This window comes from Carcharhinus amblyrhynchos, chromosome 13 (genome assembly GCF_965287045.1).
Source record: "Carcharhinus amblyrhynchos chromosome 13, sCarAmb.v2.hapA, whole genome shotgun sequence".
NCBI classification, from domain to species: Eukaryota; Metazoa; Chordata; class Chondrichthyes; order Carcharhiniformes; family Carcharhinidae; genus Carcharhinus; species Carcharhinus amblyrhynchos.
Genome location: NC_137336.1, coordinates 46,365,521 through 46,386,528, shown reverse-complemented (window position 1 = coordinate 46,386,528; position 21,008 = coordinate 46,365,521). Strand labels below are relative to the sequence as shown.

General features: G+C 43.0%; 1 protein-coding gene across 2 annotated transcripts in view; it reads left to right on the top strand.

The window, feature by feature from the left end:
• Window positions 1–21,008, top strand: part of sh3pxd2b (SH3 and PX domains 2B) — a 272,944-nt gene that overhangs the window by 65,684 nt on the left and 186,252 nt on the right. For both annotated transcript variants that reach the window (XM_080201640.1, XM_080201639.1), the window contains exon 3: window positions 5,685–5,760. In XM_080201640.1, the coding sequence (XP_080057766.1) occupies window positions 5,685–5,760 (76 nt within the window). The remainder of the gene's footprint in view (window positions 1–5,684; window positions 5,761–21,008) is intronic.

Sequence of the window (21,008 nt, the reverse complement as noted above, 5' to 3'; positions counted from 1 at the left end):
CACCCCCCCCCCCCCACAATCCCAAACGCACGCCCCCCATAACCATAATCACAGGGGGCCGCGGCCGATCGTGAGCCCCACACTGCCTGAAAATATAGTCCCTGCTGCCCAGACCAATCGTGCCTCCCCTCTTTCTCCATGATCATATGCCAAGTGTCCCCTCGCCTCCCTCCACTGGTCGCTGCTGCAGAGTGTGCAGTGTTGTCACGCCATCCCATCAGGTCCTGGTGGGCATTGCCAGAGTACGAATGGGTACTCCCCCTCCTTGCCCTCAACCTCCTGGGAGGGCACCTTAATAGCATCTAGTTCTACCAGTGAGGGCAACATGACTGTTCACCCATTCATGGGGAGCAGGTGTTTTCCTTGCTGGAGAGAACCCCTCTTGGTGAGGCCACAAAGGTAGTGACCTCAGACAATTGAGTGCCGGGCTTGCTAAACACATGGAAATGGACAAGAGGCTGACTGAGCCAATGATCCGGTGCTGGCAAGATCGTGAGAGCCGAGAAATTGGGCATGATCCTGATTTCTTGGCTCTCACGTGATTTTACCAGCTCACTTCGTCCATCCGTGGGTGGGGTGAACTGGTAAAATCATGGCCATAATGTCTGAGAAACAAAAGAGTGCGTTGGAGAAATATTGACCCGAAACATTATTTCCAGGGCAAAATTTACATTTAATTTTTATTACATCCTCATAACTATCTGCCCTAGAGATAAAAGGTGCAGGTAACACCATCTGACACAAGCCAAATGCCACACACTTCAACGACCAACTATCTTAGGGGGAACGTGAAAAAGATGCAAAGATGCAGCTAATTCATTGCTAGGTCTGGGAAATTCCAGGGTGGCCATCTAAATAAACTCCAAAAAAAACTTGGGAGTATCAGTATTCCTAGGAACCGGACAACTTGGACTGTTGATTCCATTGTAATACTGGAATCTTCAGCTGAGAGCCTTTGTCGTTGACACTACTGCATTAGCTGGGATTGCAAGAGGTTTGGTCTTGAAGGTGGTGTTATGGGTGCAGCATAGCGGGCTGCCACAGTGAGGGTTATTGAGGTGAAGGATAGACCCTAGCTAACATTTCACAAACACGTGGAAATAATTAGGACCAAAATATTCCAATCATCCACCTCCCATCCCTTTACAAGGGAACTAACTACCTTGAAAGCTTGACAATTTCTTAAGACTTCAGGACTGCTCCCTACTTGGTAACAGCTAATGGATATCTCTGCATTGTATGATCATGTTTATTCTTTTGCAAACCCTAATATTTAACATTGCAGTTATTCACATTAAAGGGCATGTGTTGTGTACATGGGCCTAAAACAGACCGTTGTCTAAATTTGACCCACATTTTGTTTATCCACATAATTCTTATTTCTTTTTACATTATCTATAAACTGGTGAATAGTTCCATTAATTCCATTATCCATATAATTTGTTGAAATGAAGAATATCGATGATCCCCCACACCCAGCTCTACAGAGTTCACTTAAAGCTTGGCCTGTTGCAGAGATGCTTCAGTTGAAGTTGTTGCTCTAACTACCATTTTATAACCTATTTCCTATCTAGTGGATAAGAAAACCCACATGATGAGATTTTACACAGTAGCTTTTCATCCAACACTTTACTGAAGGCTTTCTTTAAATCAAAGGATTTGCAACACGGCTATCTTTCAGTACGTTAGGTTAGTGAGGCATTTCAGTCCAAAATTGTGTTACAATGAGGCGTACTAGTATATAAGTTGCCCTTTGGTGTAAGAAGTTTCAGCAGCACATATGAGTGTAATTTAGCACATTTTTAAGTGTGTAGGGGGCATACATATCTCTATTTGGAACTACATAGAAATTAGAAGCAGAAGGAGGCAACTTCAGCTCTTCAAACCTGCTCTGCCATTCAATCAGATCATGGTTGCCCACTCATTGGTCTCAAATCCACCTCTCCGCCTGTTCTCCATATTCCCTTGTCCCTTTTTTTGAAGTAGAAGTATATCTACCTTCCTCTTGAAACCATTTAACAACTGGCGGCATGGTGGCACAATGGTTAGCACTGCTGCCTCATAGCGCCAGGGACCCGGGTTTGATTGCGGCTTGGGTCACTGTCTGTGTGGAATTTGCATGTTCTTCCTGTGTCTGCATGGGTCTCCTCTGGGAGTTCTGGTTTCCTCCCACCATCCAAAGATGTGCGGGTTAGGTTGATTGGCCATGCCAAATTGCTCCTTCATGTCAGGGGGATTAGCAGGGTAAATATATGGGGTTACTGGAAGAAGGCCTGGGTGGGATTTTTGTGTGCAAGCTTAATGGGCCGAATGCCTTCTTCTGCACTATAGGGATTCTATGATTCAGAATTCACTGTGCTATGGGGCAACGAGTTCCACAAATTGGTGAAGTGTAGATATCAAATGCCTTGACGAAGGCACTGAAGCAAAAGATTACAAGCATTCAGTTGCTCAAACTGAGAAAGCTAACTCAGCAAAGAATGAGGATTGAAACTTAACATTCTATTAAGTGCACTCCAGGACCATAGCATTTAGTACATCTGTCTATTGAGCTTTGTTTTTGTATAAAACCAAAACTGTTAGACTGGTGTTAGGATATAAGTAACTTTTGCATGTGTCTTTTGATAATTTCATAGGGAATATTGTCATCAATTCCTCATTTGAAAACAAAACTCATGAATGATCTTAGTGTAGGTTGAGTTGAGTGATGGCACCCCTGGGGTTTAGACTGAGAGGATGTAAACCTGATGGTTTAAACAAGCTGAGTTAATATCAGCAGAAATGGTTATCCGGATAAGTGTAACAGTAATGGTATTATTTCATCAGTTTGTATTTTATTTCTTTCCTCTGTACTGCCAGGCATGGTAATATCTCCTGAGTAGTTCCCCAGTTAAAATTCAAAAGGTCAGGGAACAATAAAAGAGAAATTCTCATTAAAGCCAAAAGAAAAATGAAATTAATTAATTCATTCATTCATAAAATCCTACAGTGCAGAAGGAGGCCATTTGGCCCATTGACTCTGCACTGACCACCCAGGCCCTGTTCCCGTAACCCTGCTTTTTATCCTGCCAATACCCTGATACTAAGGGTCAATTTACCACAGCCAATCAACCTAACCTACGCATCTTTGGACTGTGGGAGGAAACCCACGCAGACATGGGGAGAATGTGCAAAATCCACACAGACATTGAACCGGAGCCCTGGCGCCATGAGGCAACAGTCCTAAACCACTTTGCCACCATGCCGCCCATTATTCTTCGTGACTGATACTCAAAAGCAGTCCTAATGGTGAAATTTATTTAATGTACTATTCATGTGACAGGAAAAATAATATTATTTGCATGTTTATGCCAGCAATATTAACCAAAAGGAACATAAAATTGCCAACACTGCAAGTTCTTGATAACACATTCCCAATTCCCATCTGTTTTGACCAACAAAAAGTAGACAGTCTTGATTTTGAGCCCATCTGTCTCTGAGCTTGTGGGAACACCATTTAAAGAAGTAAAATTAGAATAAGTGAAACTTTGCAAAAGGTCAGGTTTTATTTTTAACGGATTCTTTAAATTTGCAATATTAAACAAATGCAAAATTGACCAGATTTTGTTTGCATATCATTGTTGAAAATAATGTATGTAATTGCACTTCCTGGTTTGTGAGACTATGTTTGTGTAATGCTCCAAATCTTTGCCACATATTTAAATCTGTGACTAGGAAATAAATGTCTTCACTATAAGCCAGACATCAGCTCTGAACACTGCTCTGAATTGTCAGTCAACATTCAACACATGTCCATGCATCTGATAATTAGAAACACCGGCAGTATTTTAAGCAGATGCTCTTATTTTATTTGGAATAGGTTTTTCACTATTGGCCTCTCGTTATTTTGTCGCTGCAGGCTTTTTGGAAGTAGACCTATTTTACTGTGTGGCCATGTAACGGAATAGCGGATCCACACAATTATCCTCTTGTTTCAACAGAAACCGTTAGTGACAATGGTAAAAAGTAGCATTCAGTTATAATGATTCATTTAAACCTTTAAAGGATACAGTAGTGTATTTTGGGACTGCTGTGAACAGTCATGGGATTGTTCTTTCCTCAAATGAAGACAACTTCTGTAACTCGTGCATGGTAAGCTTATGGTGGCTGGAGGATCCTGGCGTCTGGTATCCAGCTCCACTTTCAGGAGTTCCATCGCAACTTTCCTAAACCTAAATTCACCCTATTGCTTTGTCTGCAAGCTACTTGGCTGAACCTAGCGTGTAGTTTCTGTCCAATTTCAAGGTACTCTTTGAAGCATATCTTTGAAAGTAGAGGGGTTAAGTGCCAAGTGTAAGTCGGTAATGGGTAAATTTTAATCCTTCTAATTTTTTTATACCCACTAAGCCCTTTGGAACTACTCTGTTGAAATAAAAAACTTTATTGGAGCTGCATTTGTAGGGAGTCAGGAACAAAGACAAATAAGAGGCCTGAATGAATAACCCCAACATGAGAAAGATGATGCTGTTTTTAATTGCACCCGTTAGTGTAAGCTGTTCATTTTTCCCCCCTTCCATTTCGCTTTTCAATTTTATGTTCTTTTATCTTTCCAGGTTTTATTTTGTTTCTTCTGTCTTCAGATTCTCCCTCCAAGGGAGATTTTAACTGCTGGGCCAGGAGCCAGTGGAATCACGGGCAGCAGCCCAGGAGCCTCTGGCAGGCCTCACCGATTATTAACTGGATGTCCTCATTTACAACCCTTTGCCTGGCTGCTGGTCAACTCCAAGGTGAAGCTTGGGTGTCCTGGGGCCAACCACCAGCATTTTGGAAATTGCAGGGTGGGGACTGGGCAGAGTCCAGGGCAGCAGAGGGGAGAGACTTGTTTTTCAAGGTCCCAGGTCAAAACTCACCTTTTAATACCACTGCTTTGTTCTTGGTAGAGTTTACAGATGGACTATACACAGCAGATGCCTTACCTATTGCAGTGTGAGAATGCCATTCGGGTCCATGTTATATCGCAGGGCTCTGATTTACATATGTTAATGGGACTCTTGTCTGAGTCAGCTGCTGGAAGCTAACAGAGTTAAACTAGCTTTGGGGCAGGAATTGAGTGGCACATCTGAGCTATTTTATTTTGCATCCAGTTCTATTCAGTTTTCACCTGACAGTGGAAATTAAAATTTTATATTCCTTTCATTGGCCTGGTTGTTTTTTCTTGTCACTGTCTCTCTGCTTCTGAATGATTTATCTGCAGTGACTATCTTCATTGTAACTGTTCATTGAAACTGACTTTACAGTCACAAAATTTCTATGGATATGTACATATATATTAGTTCATCAACTATTTGATTCTCCGTGTTTGATTAAAAATGATCAATATAAACCTCAGTTTATATCGAAAGAATTCTGTATCTGATGTTTTGGCTGAATGAAAGTATGGATTGAAGTAGCAATCTGCAAAGCATTAATAGTGTAGACTGTAAAATGAATGAAATCATCGCCAGATCCATTGAAAGTTCTAGTTACAGCAAAGAAAATGACTTCAACAGCACATCTGCTCATGTTGCAGTGCGAGCAAATTCATGTGGTTCGTGTAGAAAAACTACAAAAATATTTTAAATAAATAGTTTTTCCATTTATTCAAAGTGTTTTAGATTTGACTATTCGGAGATACTTTCTCTAATTTTACTCATTGCGTCCCACAGATGCAGCTGTTGGATACGTTCCCAGTGGAAGGAGGCCAAAAAGACCCCAAGCAGCGCTATATTCCTTTCCTGCCAGGTACAGTAATGCATACTGCTAGTTTTCTTTCCATGTCTTGCTCCCAAAAGATCCATTTTTTTTTAGGCCCTAAAGGCAGATCTGGCAGATAGTTTGTCTGCAATTTACTTTGTGGCATTAGTGCAATGATAGATGTTAACAGCTCTTTTCTTACTCATTCATCGAAAAAAAAGTCATTTCTGGCAAAATCAGATTTATTGTCCATCCATAATTTCCCTTAAGATAGTGGCAGTGAGCTATCTTCCCGGACTGCAGTCGTGTGTTTGGCGAAAGCATTCTCGTAAAGTTGTTAGAGTGGCCTTTGAGTGACAATGAAGGAACAGCGACAAATTTCCATGTCAGTGTGATGTGTGATTTTGAGAGGAGCTTGAGCTGTCTTGTGGTGCAGGTTTGGAAGGTGCTTTTGAAGGAGCCTTGATGAGCTGGGTGCAGCAGTGCATCTTTTGGATGGTATGCACTGCAGCCGTGGCTGAGGGAGTGAATGCTGAAGGTGATGGATAGGGTGCAAAACAAATGTGCTCCTTTGTCCTAGCTGGTGTTAATCTTCCTGAGTGTTGTTGGAGCTGCACTCATTTAGGCAAGCGGAGAATTCCAACACACACCTGAGTTGTCAATGGTGGACATGCTTTGGAGAGTCAGGAGGTGAGGCACAGAATACCCAAATTCTGACCTCTTATATCTACTGTATGTCTATGCCTAATCCAGCTGAGTTTCTGGTCAATGGCGAGACCCAGGATGTTCATGAAAGGGAACTTGACAATGGTGATGTCATTGAATGCCAAGGAAAGGTGATTCTACTTTCTCTTATTGGAGGTAGTCGCTTGGTTGGATGTTATCCAGGTCTTGGTTCATGCAAGCACAGAGGTTTCAGCATCTAGGGAGCGAAGAATGATATTGAACTGTGCAAGCATGAGAAAACATCCCCACTTTTCACCTTTGAGAGAAGGTTGATCATTGGTAAAGCAGCTGAAACTGGTTGGGCCTCAAACACTACTCTGAGAAACATGAGCAGCAATGTCTTTGGGTTGAGATGAATCACATAAGAACATAAGAAATAGGAGCAGGAGTAGGCCATCTAGCCCTTCGAGCCTGCCCCGCCATTCAATAAGATCATGGCTGATCTGTCCTGGCTCAGTTCAACATTCCTGCCCTCTCCCCATAACCCTTAATCCCCTCGCTTATCAAAAACCCATCAACCTGCGTCTTAAAAATATTTAGCGAGGCAGCCTCCACCACTTCAACGGGCAGAGAATTCCAGAGATTCACCACCCTTTGAGTGAAGAAATTCCTCCTCAACTCCATTCTAAACTGCCCCCCCTTTATCTTGAGGCTGTGCCCCCTAGTCCTACTGTCCTTTCTGAGCAGGAAGAGTCTCTCCACCTCTATCCTTTCCATCCCATTCATCATCTTAAGTGTCTCAATGAGATCTCCCCTCATTCTTCTAAACTCTAACGAGTACGAGCCTAGTTTATTTAGCCTCTCTTCATAGCTCAATCCCCTCAACTCCGGTATCAGCCTAGTAAACCTCCTCTGCACTCCCTCCAAGGCCAAAATATCCTTGCGTAAGTGCAGCGCCCAAAACTGCACACAGTACTCCAGCTGCGGCCTCACCAATGCCCTATACAGCTGCAGCAAGACCTCCCTACTTTTATATTCAATCCCCCTCGCTATGAAGGCCAGCATCCCATTCGCCTTCCTGACCACCTGCTGCACCTGCAAGCTGGGTTTTTGCGACTCATGCACAAGGACCCCGAGGTCCCTCTGCACCGTCGCCTGCTGCAATCACCTCCAATAACCACAGTCATCTGCCTTTACGCTGGGTATGACTCCAATCAGTGGAGAACTTCACCCTTTCCGCTACCTGGATTCCTGTTTTATAAGAATCACTTGCAATTATATTGCATTTTTCATAATCAGGATTTCTCAAAGCATTTTTCACAACCACTGGATGTCTCAAAACAGCCAATGAAGCATTTTTGAAATGTTGCCTTTGTTGTAAAGTAGGAAGTTTGTCCACAGCAAGCTCCCACAAACAGCAATATGATAATGACCAAATGATCTTGTGATGTTGACTGAGGGATGATGTAGAGGAAGAGGTGATGTGGAGATGCCGGCGTTGGACTGGGGTAAACACAATTAGAAGTCTGACAACACCAGGTTTAAGTCCAACCGATTTATTTGATAGTAAACTCACAAACTTTCAAGGTTAGAGGGGAACGAAAGCTTGAGGAAGAGGTCCAGGGGTCCAATGGGGAGTGCAAGCAAGCATGTCAGGAGTTGCATCAGGGACAGTTGAAATGAGGTACTAAACTGGTGAAGCTAAACACAGGACTATATATATGCAAACAGAAAAGTTGTACATGATACACGCATCAGAACAATTTAAAGTGTTTTTGAACACTTCCAATGAATTTTTATAGTTGATCTAAAGTCATTAGACTTTAGGCTTTAGTGGGGAACAGGGGTTGAAATCCCACCATTTTACTTGTGGAACTTTTCTTCAATTAATAAAATTGAAAGCTAGCCTCAGTAATGAAACTATCATCTATGTTAAAAACCCATCTGGTTCTCCTTTAGGGAAGGAAATCTGCCATCCTTATGTGGTCTGGTCAACATGTGACTCCAGAGCCACAGCAATATGGTTAACTCTTAACTGCCCCCTGAAATGGCTTAACAAGCCACTCAGTTCAAGGGAAATTAGGGATAAACTCCAAATCGCCTTGTCAGCGATGTCCAGCTTGCTCAAATCTACCTTGTAGTTAAAATTCTCCACTTTAAATGATTGTCTTCATGACACGCTTGTCTACCTTAATCCCTGTTCTGTCACTTCACAATTGCTACCTATACATGACTGCCACTACAATCTCAAAACAATTTCTATTAACACTACCCAAGGATTCTCTGTTGCCTCTCACCTCTTGCCATATTTCTTTAAAAAATCTATTCCATCCAAAATAAAAACCCAAATTGGTTCCCACAGAAGGGGCAGACAATCCAAGATGAGGATTTGCACCCTATCCTGGGTGCTGTCTGACGTTTGATCTTAGCCCAAAGGCCAAGATGGCTTTGAAAAATTTCATCAGGTGATGCCTTGGTTTAACCTCATCAGCCATCCTGATCATTGCCTCTACCCTGCCAGGTATGAGTTCTTGTCATATCATCTCTTATAGAAGTAAAACATAGAACATAGAACACTGCAGCACAAACAGGCCCTTCGGCCCACAAGTTGCGCCGATCATATCCCTACCTACGAGGCCTACCTATAACCCTCAATCCCATTAAATCCCATGTGCTCATCCAAAAGCCTCTTAAAAGATCCCAACGAGTTCGTCTCCACCATCACCGACGGCAGCCAATTCCACTCACCCACCACCCTCTAAGTGAAAAACTTACCCCTGACATCTCCTCTGTACCTACTCCCCAGCACCTTAAACCTGTGTCCTCTCACAGCGACCATTTCAGCCCTGGGAAATAGCCTCTGAGAATCCACCCAATCTATACCTCTCAACATGTTATAAATCTCTATCAGGTCACTTCGCATCCTTCGTCTCTCCAGGGAGAAAAGACTGAGCTCCCTCAACCTATCCTCATAAGGCATGCCACCCAATCCAGGCAGCATTCATGTAAATCTCCTCTGCACCCTTTCATTAGCTTCCACATCTTTCTTGTAATGAGGCAACCAGAACTGCGCACAGTACTCCAAGTGGGGTCTGACAAGGGTCTTATAAAGCTGCAGCATTATCTCCCAACTCCCAAACTCAATCCCTCGGTTAATGAAGGCTAGTACACCATGTGCCTTCTTGACCACCTCTTCCACCTGCGAGGCTGATTTAAGAGTCCTATGGACCTGGACCCCAAGGTCCTTCTGCTCCTCAACACTGCTAAGAGTCTTACCCTTGATATCATACTCCTTCATCCCATTGGACCTGCCAAAATGGACCACAACACATTTATCCATGTTGAAGTCCATCTGCCACTTCTCCGCCCAGTCTTGCATCATATCTGTGTGTCGCTGCAACTTCTGACATCCCTCCAGACTATTCACAACACCACCAACCTTCGTGTCGTCGGCACACTTACCAACCCATCCCTCCACTTCCTCATCCAGGTCATTTATGAAAATTACAAACAGCAAGGGTCCCAGAACAGATCCCTGGGGCACTCCACTGGTGACTGACCTCCATGCAGAAAAAGACCCATCCACAACCACTCTCTGCCTTCTGTAGGCAAGCCTGTAGTTTCATCCTTGCTTGGAAATACTCCTCCTCCTGCTCTACCAGATATCTCCTCCTTCCAATGCACATTATAGTCTAAATAGTACCTTCCTGGCAATGCCAAAGGACCAGAGCTTGATAAGTTCACAAATACTTTATTTAGCACTGCTGCCTCACAGCATCAGGGATCCAGTTTCAATTCCGACCTTGGGTCACTGTGTGTGTGGAGTTTGCACATTCTCCACATGTCTGCATGGGTTTCCTCCGGGTGCATTGATTTCCTCCCACAGTCCAACGATGTGCAGGTTAAATTGATTGATCATGGTAAATTGACTGTAGTGTCAGGAGGATTAGCAGGGTAAACGTATGGGGTTACAAGGATAGGGCCTCGGTGGGATTGTTGTCAATGCAAGCTCGATGGGCCATGTGGCCTCTTTCTCTACTATAGGGATTCTGTGATTCAGGACTGAGCAATAATGAATCAAGGAACTTCCCCTGTAATGGTTGATTGCTGAGCTTGACTGCAAAGTTATAATTGCTGGTGGGATAAATAATGTATGTGTAAGGAGGTTTTATTTCCACATTTAACAGTTGTTCGATTACCGCAGATGACATTTGTTGATTCTGTTTAAAAAGAAAAGTAACTGTTATTGCGATGTGGAATCAGCAGCACAGCCATTGTGTAGTAAGCTTCTGAGCATAGTATACTGTTTGATGCAGTGTATGTGGGGGAACTCTAACCATGAGATCATATGTGTAAAAAGCCAGAGATCTGTGCAGTGCCTTGACATAGTATGTGATGTGATGGGACTGGAATTAATTGACGCTTCGACCTTGTTGTTTCTGTTTCAGACCAGGAATTTGATAATGGTGAAATGGGGAATTGTTTATTCTGTGAGGTTCCTTATTTGAACTTTTAGTATCCAAGCTCTCTCTACCTATTTAGAGTTTTACCTATTTTTTTTTAGCTCCACAATTCCAATTTCTTAATTTTAAGTTTTATTCTCCCTTTCCTCAGCATTTCACTTTGTGTCCATCAGCATAAAGAAAGGCTTCTTTTTATTTATTCATGGGACATGTGCATCGCTGGCTGGCTAGCATTTATTGCCCATCCTAATTGCCCTTGAAAGACAGTTGAGAGTCAACCACATTATTGTGGCTCTGGAGTCACATGTAGGCAAGATTGTTGAAGGTGGGCAGATCTCCTTCCCTAAAGGACATTAGTGAACCAGATGGGTTTTTCCAACAATTGACAATAGTTTCATGGTCATCAATAGATTTTTAATTCCAGATTTTTTTAAAATTCAATTCAAATTCCACATCTGTCGTGGCAGGATTCGAATCCGGGTCCCCCAGAACATTAGCTGAGTTTCTGCATTAATAGTCTAACAATAATACCACTAGGCCATAACCTCCCTTTTTTAAGATCCATAGCACCATTGTTCTGCAAGTTGAAAAGGAGAGCTTTGTTAGACCTCCATTTACTGCTAAACATCTGCAATGGACTCTAACCTGGTGTTGTGAGACTTCTTACAACATCTGCAACACAGGTTTTATTCTGACCTCAATTAAAATGTCCCAAAGAGGGATACCATCGTCACGCAATTCTGGCTTATCCAAAGCTTACTTGCTTCAAATTCCAATATCTATACATGTGTATTGTAAATTCCTCAGGAATAGTCTTATCAAAAGAAAAGCTTACAGTAGAGATGAATATAAATCTTAATTTGGCCTTTATTTTCCTTTTGGTTATATGACTGGTTACGATATGCAGAAGTTAAAAATGTACATGTTAAAAGCAAAATCTTGCTTACTGGAAATCTGAAATAAAAACAGAAAATGTTGGAAACATTCAGCAGGTCTGGCTGAATCTGTGAAGAGGTAAATAAAGTTTAATATTTCACGTTGCTACACGTCCTCAGAGTTAGAGAGAGAGAAATGTGATGGGTTTTGCAATGTTGAAGATGGTGTGAAATCAGTGGAGCAAAACAGGAAGTCAGTGATAGGTATGAGCTCTGAAAGATTGGAAAAAGATACTAAGGGCCTAAGACAAAGGAAGTGTTATTGGCAATGTTAAGAACTAAAGGTGTTAATAATGGCATGAAGGTAAGATAACAGAACTAAGATCACTTCTATAAGAGATGATATGACAAGTTTGTGAAGGCAACCTTTAAAACAAGTGACCTAAGACCCAATGGGGCCACATGATATTATAAAAATATATGTGATTGTACAGCAGACTCAACAACAGGGTTTCAGAATAACTTTCATACCCTGTTGGACTTCAGAAAATGAATGATACTTCCTGGAAAAATACAGGGAAAATGGAGACCCCCATGTAGCAATAGCATTCCCGAGTCCCTTGATAAGGAAAGCCTCTAAGATGGCGGGGGAAATAGCAGATAACATTGACTTCATGCACCCAAATGTAAAGGTATGGAAACTCCTATGTCTCCTGGAAGTAACAACTGGACCAGGGGCCTAGAAACAGCATTGAAAGTGTTGATTCAAAGCTCATTATAAATTCAAAGATTTTAGTCAGCAGGGAAGAAAAAACGAACAGTAAATTGCAGCACTGTCGCAGTCTCTCGAGATTTTCCAGGGAAGACAGACTTCTCCAGCCTTAACATGCAGGGGAAATGGGGTGGCACAGTGGTTAGCACTGGTGCCTCACAGTGCCAGGGACCCAGGTTTGATTCTCGGTTTAGGTCACAGCTGTGTGGAGTCTGCAAGTTCTCCCTGTATGGATTTCCTCCCACGGTCTGAAAGATGTGCTGGTTAGGTGCATGGTCATGCTATATTCTTCCTCATTGTACCCAAACAGGTGCCAGAGTATGGCGACTAGGGGATTTTCATAGTAACTTAATTGCAGTGTTGATGTAAGCCTACTTGTGACACTAATAAATAAACTTTTAGTGAGACAGCACCTTCTCTCATTCTGCTGCCATTCCAAACATCTGGCATCAATCCAAGGTAGTGCCTGTTGCTGAGGTAGGAAAACCACTTAAGGGGCAGGGCCAGTGTAGCTACTGCTCCATCACCTTGCTCTCAATAACATATATTATGTTCTCAGTGCTTCCTGCTAAATAGGTTGAGTCCCACCCTAGAAGCAGCAATAACCCTCCTCAACAAGCAGGTTTCCACACAGGCTGCAACTGCTCTGAGCAGATCCTGACACTGACCTCCCGCATTGAGGCCAGTTTCCATAAAGGCCTAAAGACAGAAACTGTCTTTGTTCTTTTATCTTGTGTCCACGACAGTGTGACGGGCAGGCATGTTGTTGAAATATTCCAAAATCGTCTGCTGCATGAAAATCCTACAGCTAATCAACTCTGTGATCAGCGAGGAACTCTTTCCTATGTACCTTGAAGAGCAAGTCAGGCACCCACATATATCCTCCAAAACGGACTCCCACAGGGATCAGTCCTCACGTCGAGCCTCTTCAACGTATTTACCAATGCCCTTCATCCCACAAGGTCACGGCGCTCTGACACGTTGACATGTTGGGCCTGGCTCTCCAGGTTAAAGAACTTCAGGGCATTGAGAAAATACTCACTGAAAGCATGCTCTCTGAAAACCTATTTCAGAATGTGGGGACTTTGATCAAATGCAGTCAGGACTGTCATTTCAGCTTTCTATTTGAATAACTCGGCCAGGGAAGAATTTCATGTATAGTTGTGTGGCTGACTGCTTATCTACAACCCAACATCACCATACCTTGGCGTCACTCTTGACTGTACATTGACACATTGGCTACACCTCCAGAAAGCCTTTGAGTTGCAGTCTATGTTATCGTGTGCTTTGCTTTCTTTTAGATGTGTGTAAGCATTTATATTGATTAATATTTATCCAGATTGTTTTCTAATACATGACATCATGTGTTATCATTTAAGCTTGTATATTTGTTAACATTTAAATGTTGCCCTTGTGTCTGTACAGATTAATAACATATTCTAGCGGTTATCAGTGGACAGCATTCCACAGTTGATTAGCGATAACAGTTCCACCCATTTAAGACTTTTGTGATCATGGTATGTCTAATGGCTATTAGTGGAACATATTTGTTTAAAAAAAACAAAATTTATCCTCATGAAAGCTTTGTCTCAAATTCCACTGATATTGGGGCATGTTTGATTAATGGTTTCACATCCACTAATTTACAGAAATATCGATTCAGTTCTCAATACTGGTCTGTAAAACACAGTTTCCGTATATTGTTTAAACAGTTCACTCATCTTCACTAATCTAATGACTGCTCACCCCAGTCAATGCTTATTTAACCCACAGTTCGAAATAGCAGTATCTGGGATCAGAAGGAGGACTTTGTTCGTTGCTGTACGTTGCATTATACCAACCCATCCCCACCTTGTATTTCCTGCTTATTTTCACAGTTGAATAGTGCTAACAGGTTAATTATTTGATCTGTGGTATAGAAGTGGCCGAATGTGGGGTGAGGACTGATGGTGAAAGTGGAAAATGTTTGTGTGTAAAATGGAAGTGAGAAGTATGGGGACAAATAAAGGAGAGTGCTGAAATAAAACCTTTTAAAAATGTTCAAATGCTACCTTTGCCTATGCTGTGAAGCATTACCCAAGATAAGCAAATATAAATGAAAAGGAAACCCTACCTCTAAAAGTGAGCTACAGGAAAGTGACAGCACAACTCGGGGGCAACAAGGGTTGGATGTGGGCTGAAATAAAAGAGGCAGAGCATGAAGAAAAAGGGAAATATTCTCTCTCTGTCCGACTCCAAACCCCTATTTAATAGTTGCTGAATTTGGAGGTGATGATGCATGAGGTGTTTGAAAAGACTGCGCAGCACTATCTCAGTAAGTACATGTTACAGGAGGTACGTGGAGGTAAGCTTCAGACTGCATCAAACCACTAGCTTTTTCAACCCTGACATGCATATTGGTAAAACACTGTTTTTTGTGAGGTGCTGACCGAGATCTTGTGAAGCAACAACGTGCAGGCTACTGGGCACAGTTCTGCTAGCCAGTATGGTTAGGGACATCTTGGCTGGTGCGCCACTCTAGAATTGCTGACATATCTTTTTCGTGCAGAACAAAAAAAAAGAACCATGTAGAACAAGATGCATTGTGTCTGGGAATGCTTTTGAACAACAGACCAGCATAATGATTTCCAAGGCCTTTGTAGACTTTTACCTTTGTTCCTATTCTTGAAGTCAACCTTCCTGGTTACAGGCTGACTTTTAACAGGCCTCTAGAAACTGGTTGGGAGCCAGGAGGTCTCATAAATTGGTGGAAGGCACTAGGTGGGAGTCCACTATTTTCCTGCTGCCATGATCTTGGACAACTTTTTTTAAATAGACAAAATCTGAAATTCCAGTTATTTGCTGAAAGAACGAAACCACAAGATTCCTCAGATTGAAAGAGAAAAAATATTTCATTATCAAAGAGTCAAAGAATGCAATCGCTAAATACTAAATTAGTTAATTACCTGTTCTTCAGAACAAAAATTCAACTGTAGTTAAACATGATTAAAAGACAAATTGTGGTCTATTTTAACTATAAATTCTACATTAAATATTGGCTCGGCAGTCTACTGAGCATTTTGGTCATCAAAGTAGATCACAAATTCCTTTGAAACATTGCCTATCTGGCAAAGAATTTCAGCCCTTCTCCTTCCAGGATGTAGCTTGATCCTTAGCCAACATCCATGCACAACCAGTTTAAGCTTCAGAGAGGTATTCTTCACCAAAAAGAAAATACATCTGCAGAACCATCTCGACTCATTCTGGATGGTGTAGATCCACTAATTTGATCTTCAAGTAAGAAAAAAAGAGACAGCAACTATATGTTTGTCTCCATTAAATCTAGCCTCCTGTACTGCCCCACTGGAATCCTTATCTATGACTGAGCTTGGAGGGCTCTGTGTTCTTTCATAGGTTTGGAGGACAGGACTTCAAGTTGGTGCTGGAGCGTGACAATTTCTTGCAAGCTGTCCCCAGAATACTCTCTAATTTTAGTTTCCTCAGAAACTGGCAGGGTCAGTTTCCTTTCTTAGTTCACGTTTTTGGTTTTCCTTTGCGGTTCATGTGCAACTCAAAAAAAATACAGCTACAAATTCCACTGCGTTGTTCTCAACAGTGGGAACATCTGCGATGCGACTGATTGCTGACAGTTGCTGGGTGGCTAATCATTTATTGAGTTATTAGTGGCAATTTCATACCTCCATTGGCATTTTACCGGCATTAGGATTGGCCCCTGCCATGTGCAGAAACTGCAGGGTAAACTGGTACCGCCTCTCTCAGAAAATCCTTGGTGGGGTGGGGGGTTGTGGTGGAGAGTTGGGGCGCAGTGAGCTTCCTTTATCGTGTCCCATGATGAATGGAGGAGCCCTTGAGCGGCAATGACTGCTCCTGTGTCTTGGTACCATCTTGGAAGTGTTTACCCCTCTAATTGCTGGGGCTTGCTCACTGGCCCCGACATGGGATTTTCCTGGCTTTGGGTGTGGCTCACCATGCACGTGCCACCTCTCTTGGTTTTGCTGCTGGATTATCTACCCCCTGGTTAGGCTGTCAGTTCTCAAAGGCAGGTCACAGTGGTGCCCTCATATTTGGTTGCTACTGTTAAAATCTCACTTGGGTCCCACCTGTGCAGGGATAGAATCTGCTTTCAATCCCAGCAGTGCAATCACCCGGTTTTGGAAAAATCCAGTCCACAGTTTCGTAGTGCAATCTATATGTATATCTGTCAAAGCAAAATGCACTTACTTCTGTCTGCACGTGTAGTATTTGGACAGTGCAGCTTGACTTGGCAAGTGTCTTTTTATGATGTTCTCCCTTCTCCTTAAAAACCTGAAATAAGGGAAACCTCTTAATGCCATTAATGGTGCTAAAGGCAAAGAATTCTGAATTGTGAGAACAACGCAAATTAGGAGGATTAAAACTAGAAGAGAAACAAAACCGGTCGTGACTGAGTGAGAAAATGCTGAATATTGATTTCTGACTGCAGCTTTAAACCTGTGTTCATATAGAGTTTGTGGTTTTTAGCCTTCTGTTCCCATCTGCGAAGCTCACCATCACTTCTGGTTACCCCCTTCCCCACGCTTGGCTTGGCTTCTTCTCTTTCTCATGGATGGCCTCCTGTTTCTTGGACATTCTTGAATAATAGCTGTTGGCATGAAGCTGCCAGCAAAGATGCTCAACTACATGGATCCCACATGCAAATTGACGATCAACATTGAAAAGTTGACATAAATAGGGCTAAAGATACAAGAAGCATGAGAATGCAGAACTTATGTGTTTGTATGTTACAGTGAAGCTTACTTGTCCAGTGAGGGAGTTTGTTCGACCTCAATCCACAGAAATGTTTGAGATGCATGAAAGTAACAGCAAATTGGCGTTCCAACTCTCTCCCTCTTTTATTGAGCATTATCCCATGATTTACAATAGTACAGAGACTGTTGAAATATTGGCTCCTTAGTATTTAGGAGCAGTACTAGTTGTCATTTTTGAATAACTTTCCTTTGATTGCCTCTTGTGTTAGTCTCTCTGGCTGCATTTTTATGTCTGTCCCTTTGGAAATATTGGCGGAATTCTCCAGCTGTGCTGTTCGAAAGGCCAGAAGTCTGTTCTGAAGATGGCAACTCAGAACTGAGACCAAACTTCAGTTCATGGAAGTAGGGAGAGCAATCAAGCTTTTTAGAAGTGGCATTGACAGGGGAGATTCAACAATTCCTGTGCAATTAAGGATTATCCTGGTTATAGCTTCAGGATAAATATCAGACAGAGTTATAGGATGTCAGGGCGTTACATAAATCTACTTACATAAATTTTTGGATTCTCCCATTGTTTCAGATGGTGTTCAGCAAGCATTCACTGTCTCATTTAGCGCTGTCTCATATGTGATTTACTGATCTTAATGTAAATATTGCACAGAAAGTCACTGTTGTAGGCATGAGTGAAGGCACTGGCTTTGTGGCATGCTAGTTTGTACTGTACGCACCTCATCCTCTTCTTAAATGTTGAGATTGGTTGATCACAGAGACTTTGCCACTTGAACCTGTTCCAGGTTGCTTCTTTCCCCCCTGTAGCGGTGTCCATTTTGCAGGCTCTGAGATTGAGTGTTATTATTAGCCATTGCTACAATTGCTTTGAGTTGCTGTTTGTTACTGGTGGAACTGAAGTTTCTTTTGCCTCCGGTTCCAACTGCAAAGCCCGCCACTACTTCTTGACCCCCTTCCCCACGCTTGGCTTGGCTTCTTCGCTCGCTGATGGATGTCCTCCTGTTTCTTGGACATTCTTGAATAATAGCTGTTGGCATGAAACTACCAGCAAAGATGCTCAACTACATGGATCCCACATGCAGTTTGAGGAAATGCATTGATTTACAGATGTCAGCGCTCAGAATGTTATGTAATCAAAACCAGAGCTGACAACCCCACATATGAAACAAAACATCTTAAACCTTAAACTGACCCAGAGCCTGACTTGCGTTGTGTCAAATGTTGAGCAATTCTGCTGTCTCGAATACTCCTCCAAACTGGATTACTTTCTTATCATATTGTTTAAAACAGAAATGGCTGGTTACCCTTTGAGTGAACCATCAGGTAATCAGTTGTCTACAAGCGGGGGTTCTGCTACATTTTCCATGCTGTTTATGTACTTTAGTTTGAGGAAGCTCTATGCGTTCTTTCCATCTCACCATGGGCTCTGGTTCCTGTCTGCAGCTGAGCCACAGAAAATAAAAGGAAAACTAAAAAAGCTTAGCCAATCTCCACAATCTGACAAGTTTACATTAGAGTTGCTGTTGGTTGAAAGAGACACACCGTCTCAGGCCAATGTGAAAGCAGCTTGAGATAGCGCAGACCTGCATTTGTCAGGGTGTTAAGTTTCTGCACTCTTCCAATACCCTGGCATCATATACTATCTGTGGCCAAGAACATCACAGGCAGCTGGCTTTCTGGCTTCTCTGATCATTGCTCCCCGCAAAGATGCAGCCCAGGTTGGCAAATGGGAATCACCACACTTGCCAGAGAAATAAATAGTGTTCTGTTTTTCCAGAAGATACTTTTTAATCCGTTCAGTTTCTTTCCCTGGGGCACTATTGATGATTGGGTTATAATGCCACAGGAATCAGTTACAGACACTTCACTTCAGTACCTTTCTTCGTGGGTAAGAACATAAGAACATAAGAAATAGGAGCAGGAGTAGGCCAACTAGCCCTTCGAGCCTGCCCTGCCATTCAATAAGATCATGGCTGATCTGTCCTGGCTCAGTTCCACATTCCCGCCCTCTCCCCATAACCCTTAATCCCCTCTCTTATCAAAAACCCATCAACCCGCGTCTTAAAAATATTTAGCGAGGTAGCCTCCACCACTTCAACGGGCAGAGAATTCCAGAGATTCACCACCCTTTGAGTGAAGAAGTTCCTCCTCAACTCCGTTCTAAACCGCGCCCCCTTTATCTTGAGGCTGTGCTACTATCCTTTCTGAGCAGGAAGAGTCTCTCCACCTCTATCCTATCCATCCCATTCATCATCTTATACGTCTCAGTGAGATCTCCCCTCATTCTTCTAAACTCTAACGAGTACAAGCCTAATTTATTCAGCCTCTCCTCATAGATCAACCCCCTCAACTCCGGCATCAGCCTAGTAAACCTCCTCTGCACTCCCTCCAAGGCCAAAATATCCTTGCGTACGTACGACGCCCAAAACTGCACACAGTACTCCAGCTGCGGCCTCACCAATGCCCTATACAGCCGCAGCAAGACCTCCCTACTTTTATATTCAATCCCCCTCGCGATGAAGGCCAGCATCCCATTAGCCTTCCTGACCACCTGCTGCACCTGCAGGCAGGGTTTTTGTGACTCATGCACAAGGACCCCGAGGTCCCTCTGCACCGTCGCCTGCTGCAGTTTTTCTCCACGTAAGTAATAATCCTTCCTACCATTATTCCTACCAAAGTGGACCACCTCGCACTTGCCAACATTAAATTCCATTTGCCATTTCCTGGCCCATTCGCCCAGCCTATCTAGATCCTTCTGTAGACTCTCCCCACCCTCCGCACAATTTGCCTTTCCACCAATTTTGGTGTCATCAGCAAATTTCGACACCCTACACTCGGTTCCCTCCTCCAGATCATCTATATAAATGGTAGATAGCTGAGGCTCCAGCACCGACCCCTGGGGCACTCCACTAGTCACCATCCGCCAATCCGAATAGCACCCATTGACCCCCACTCTCTGCCTCCTATTTGACAACCAGTCCCCTATCCACGCTAACATCCTACCCCCAACTCCATGCCCCCTTACCTTCTGCAATAACCTCTTGTGAGGTACCTTGTCAAACGCCTTCTGAAAATCCAGAAAGACCATATCCACCGGCTCTCTATCCACCGCCCTAGACACATCCTCATAGAATTCCAGTAAATTTGTCAGACACGACTTCCCTTTAACGAAACCGTGCTGCATCTGCTCTATCAAGCAGTTCCCCTCAAGATGCCTCGCAATTTCCTCCTTGATGACGGATTCTAACATTTTGCCTACAACAGACGTTAAACTAACAGGCCTATAATTCCCCGCCTTTTGCCTGGCACCCTTCTTAAACAATGACGTAACATTAGCCGTTTTCCAATCTTCCGGCACTTCCCCGGAATCCAGCGACGTCTGGAAAATAACCACCAAGGCATCCACTATCACCTCCGCCATTTCTTTCAGGACCCTCGGATGCATTCCATCCGGTCCTGGGGACTTGTCCACAATCAGCCCCTCCAGTCTGTCGAGCACCACCTCTCTAGTAACAGTAATGTCATCGAGACCCTCCAGTCCTACCGCCTTTCCATCTCTAACATCCGGCAAATTATTCACGTCCTCCTCCGTGAAGACCGAAACAAAAAAGTTATTCAGGACCTCAGCCATTTCCCCATCCCCTACCACTAAGTCCCCCTTCTCATCCTCTAAGGGGCCAACATTCACCCTAGCCAGCCTCTTCCTTTTTATATACTTATAAAAACTCTTGCTATCCTTTTTTATATTAAGCGCTAGCCCAGCTTCATAGTTTCTCCTACCCTT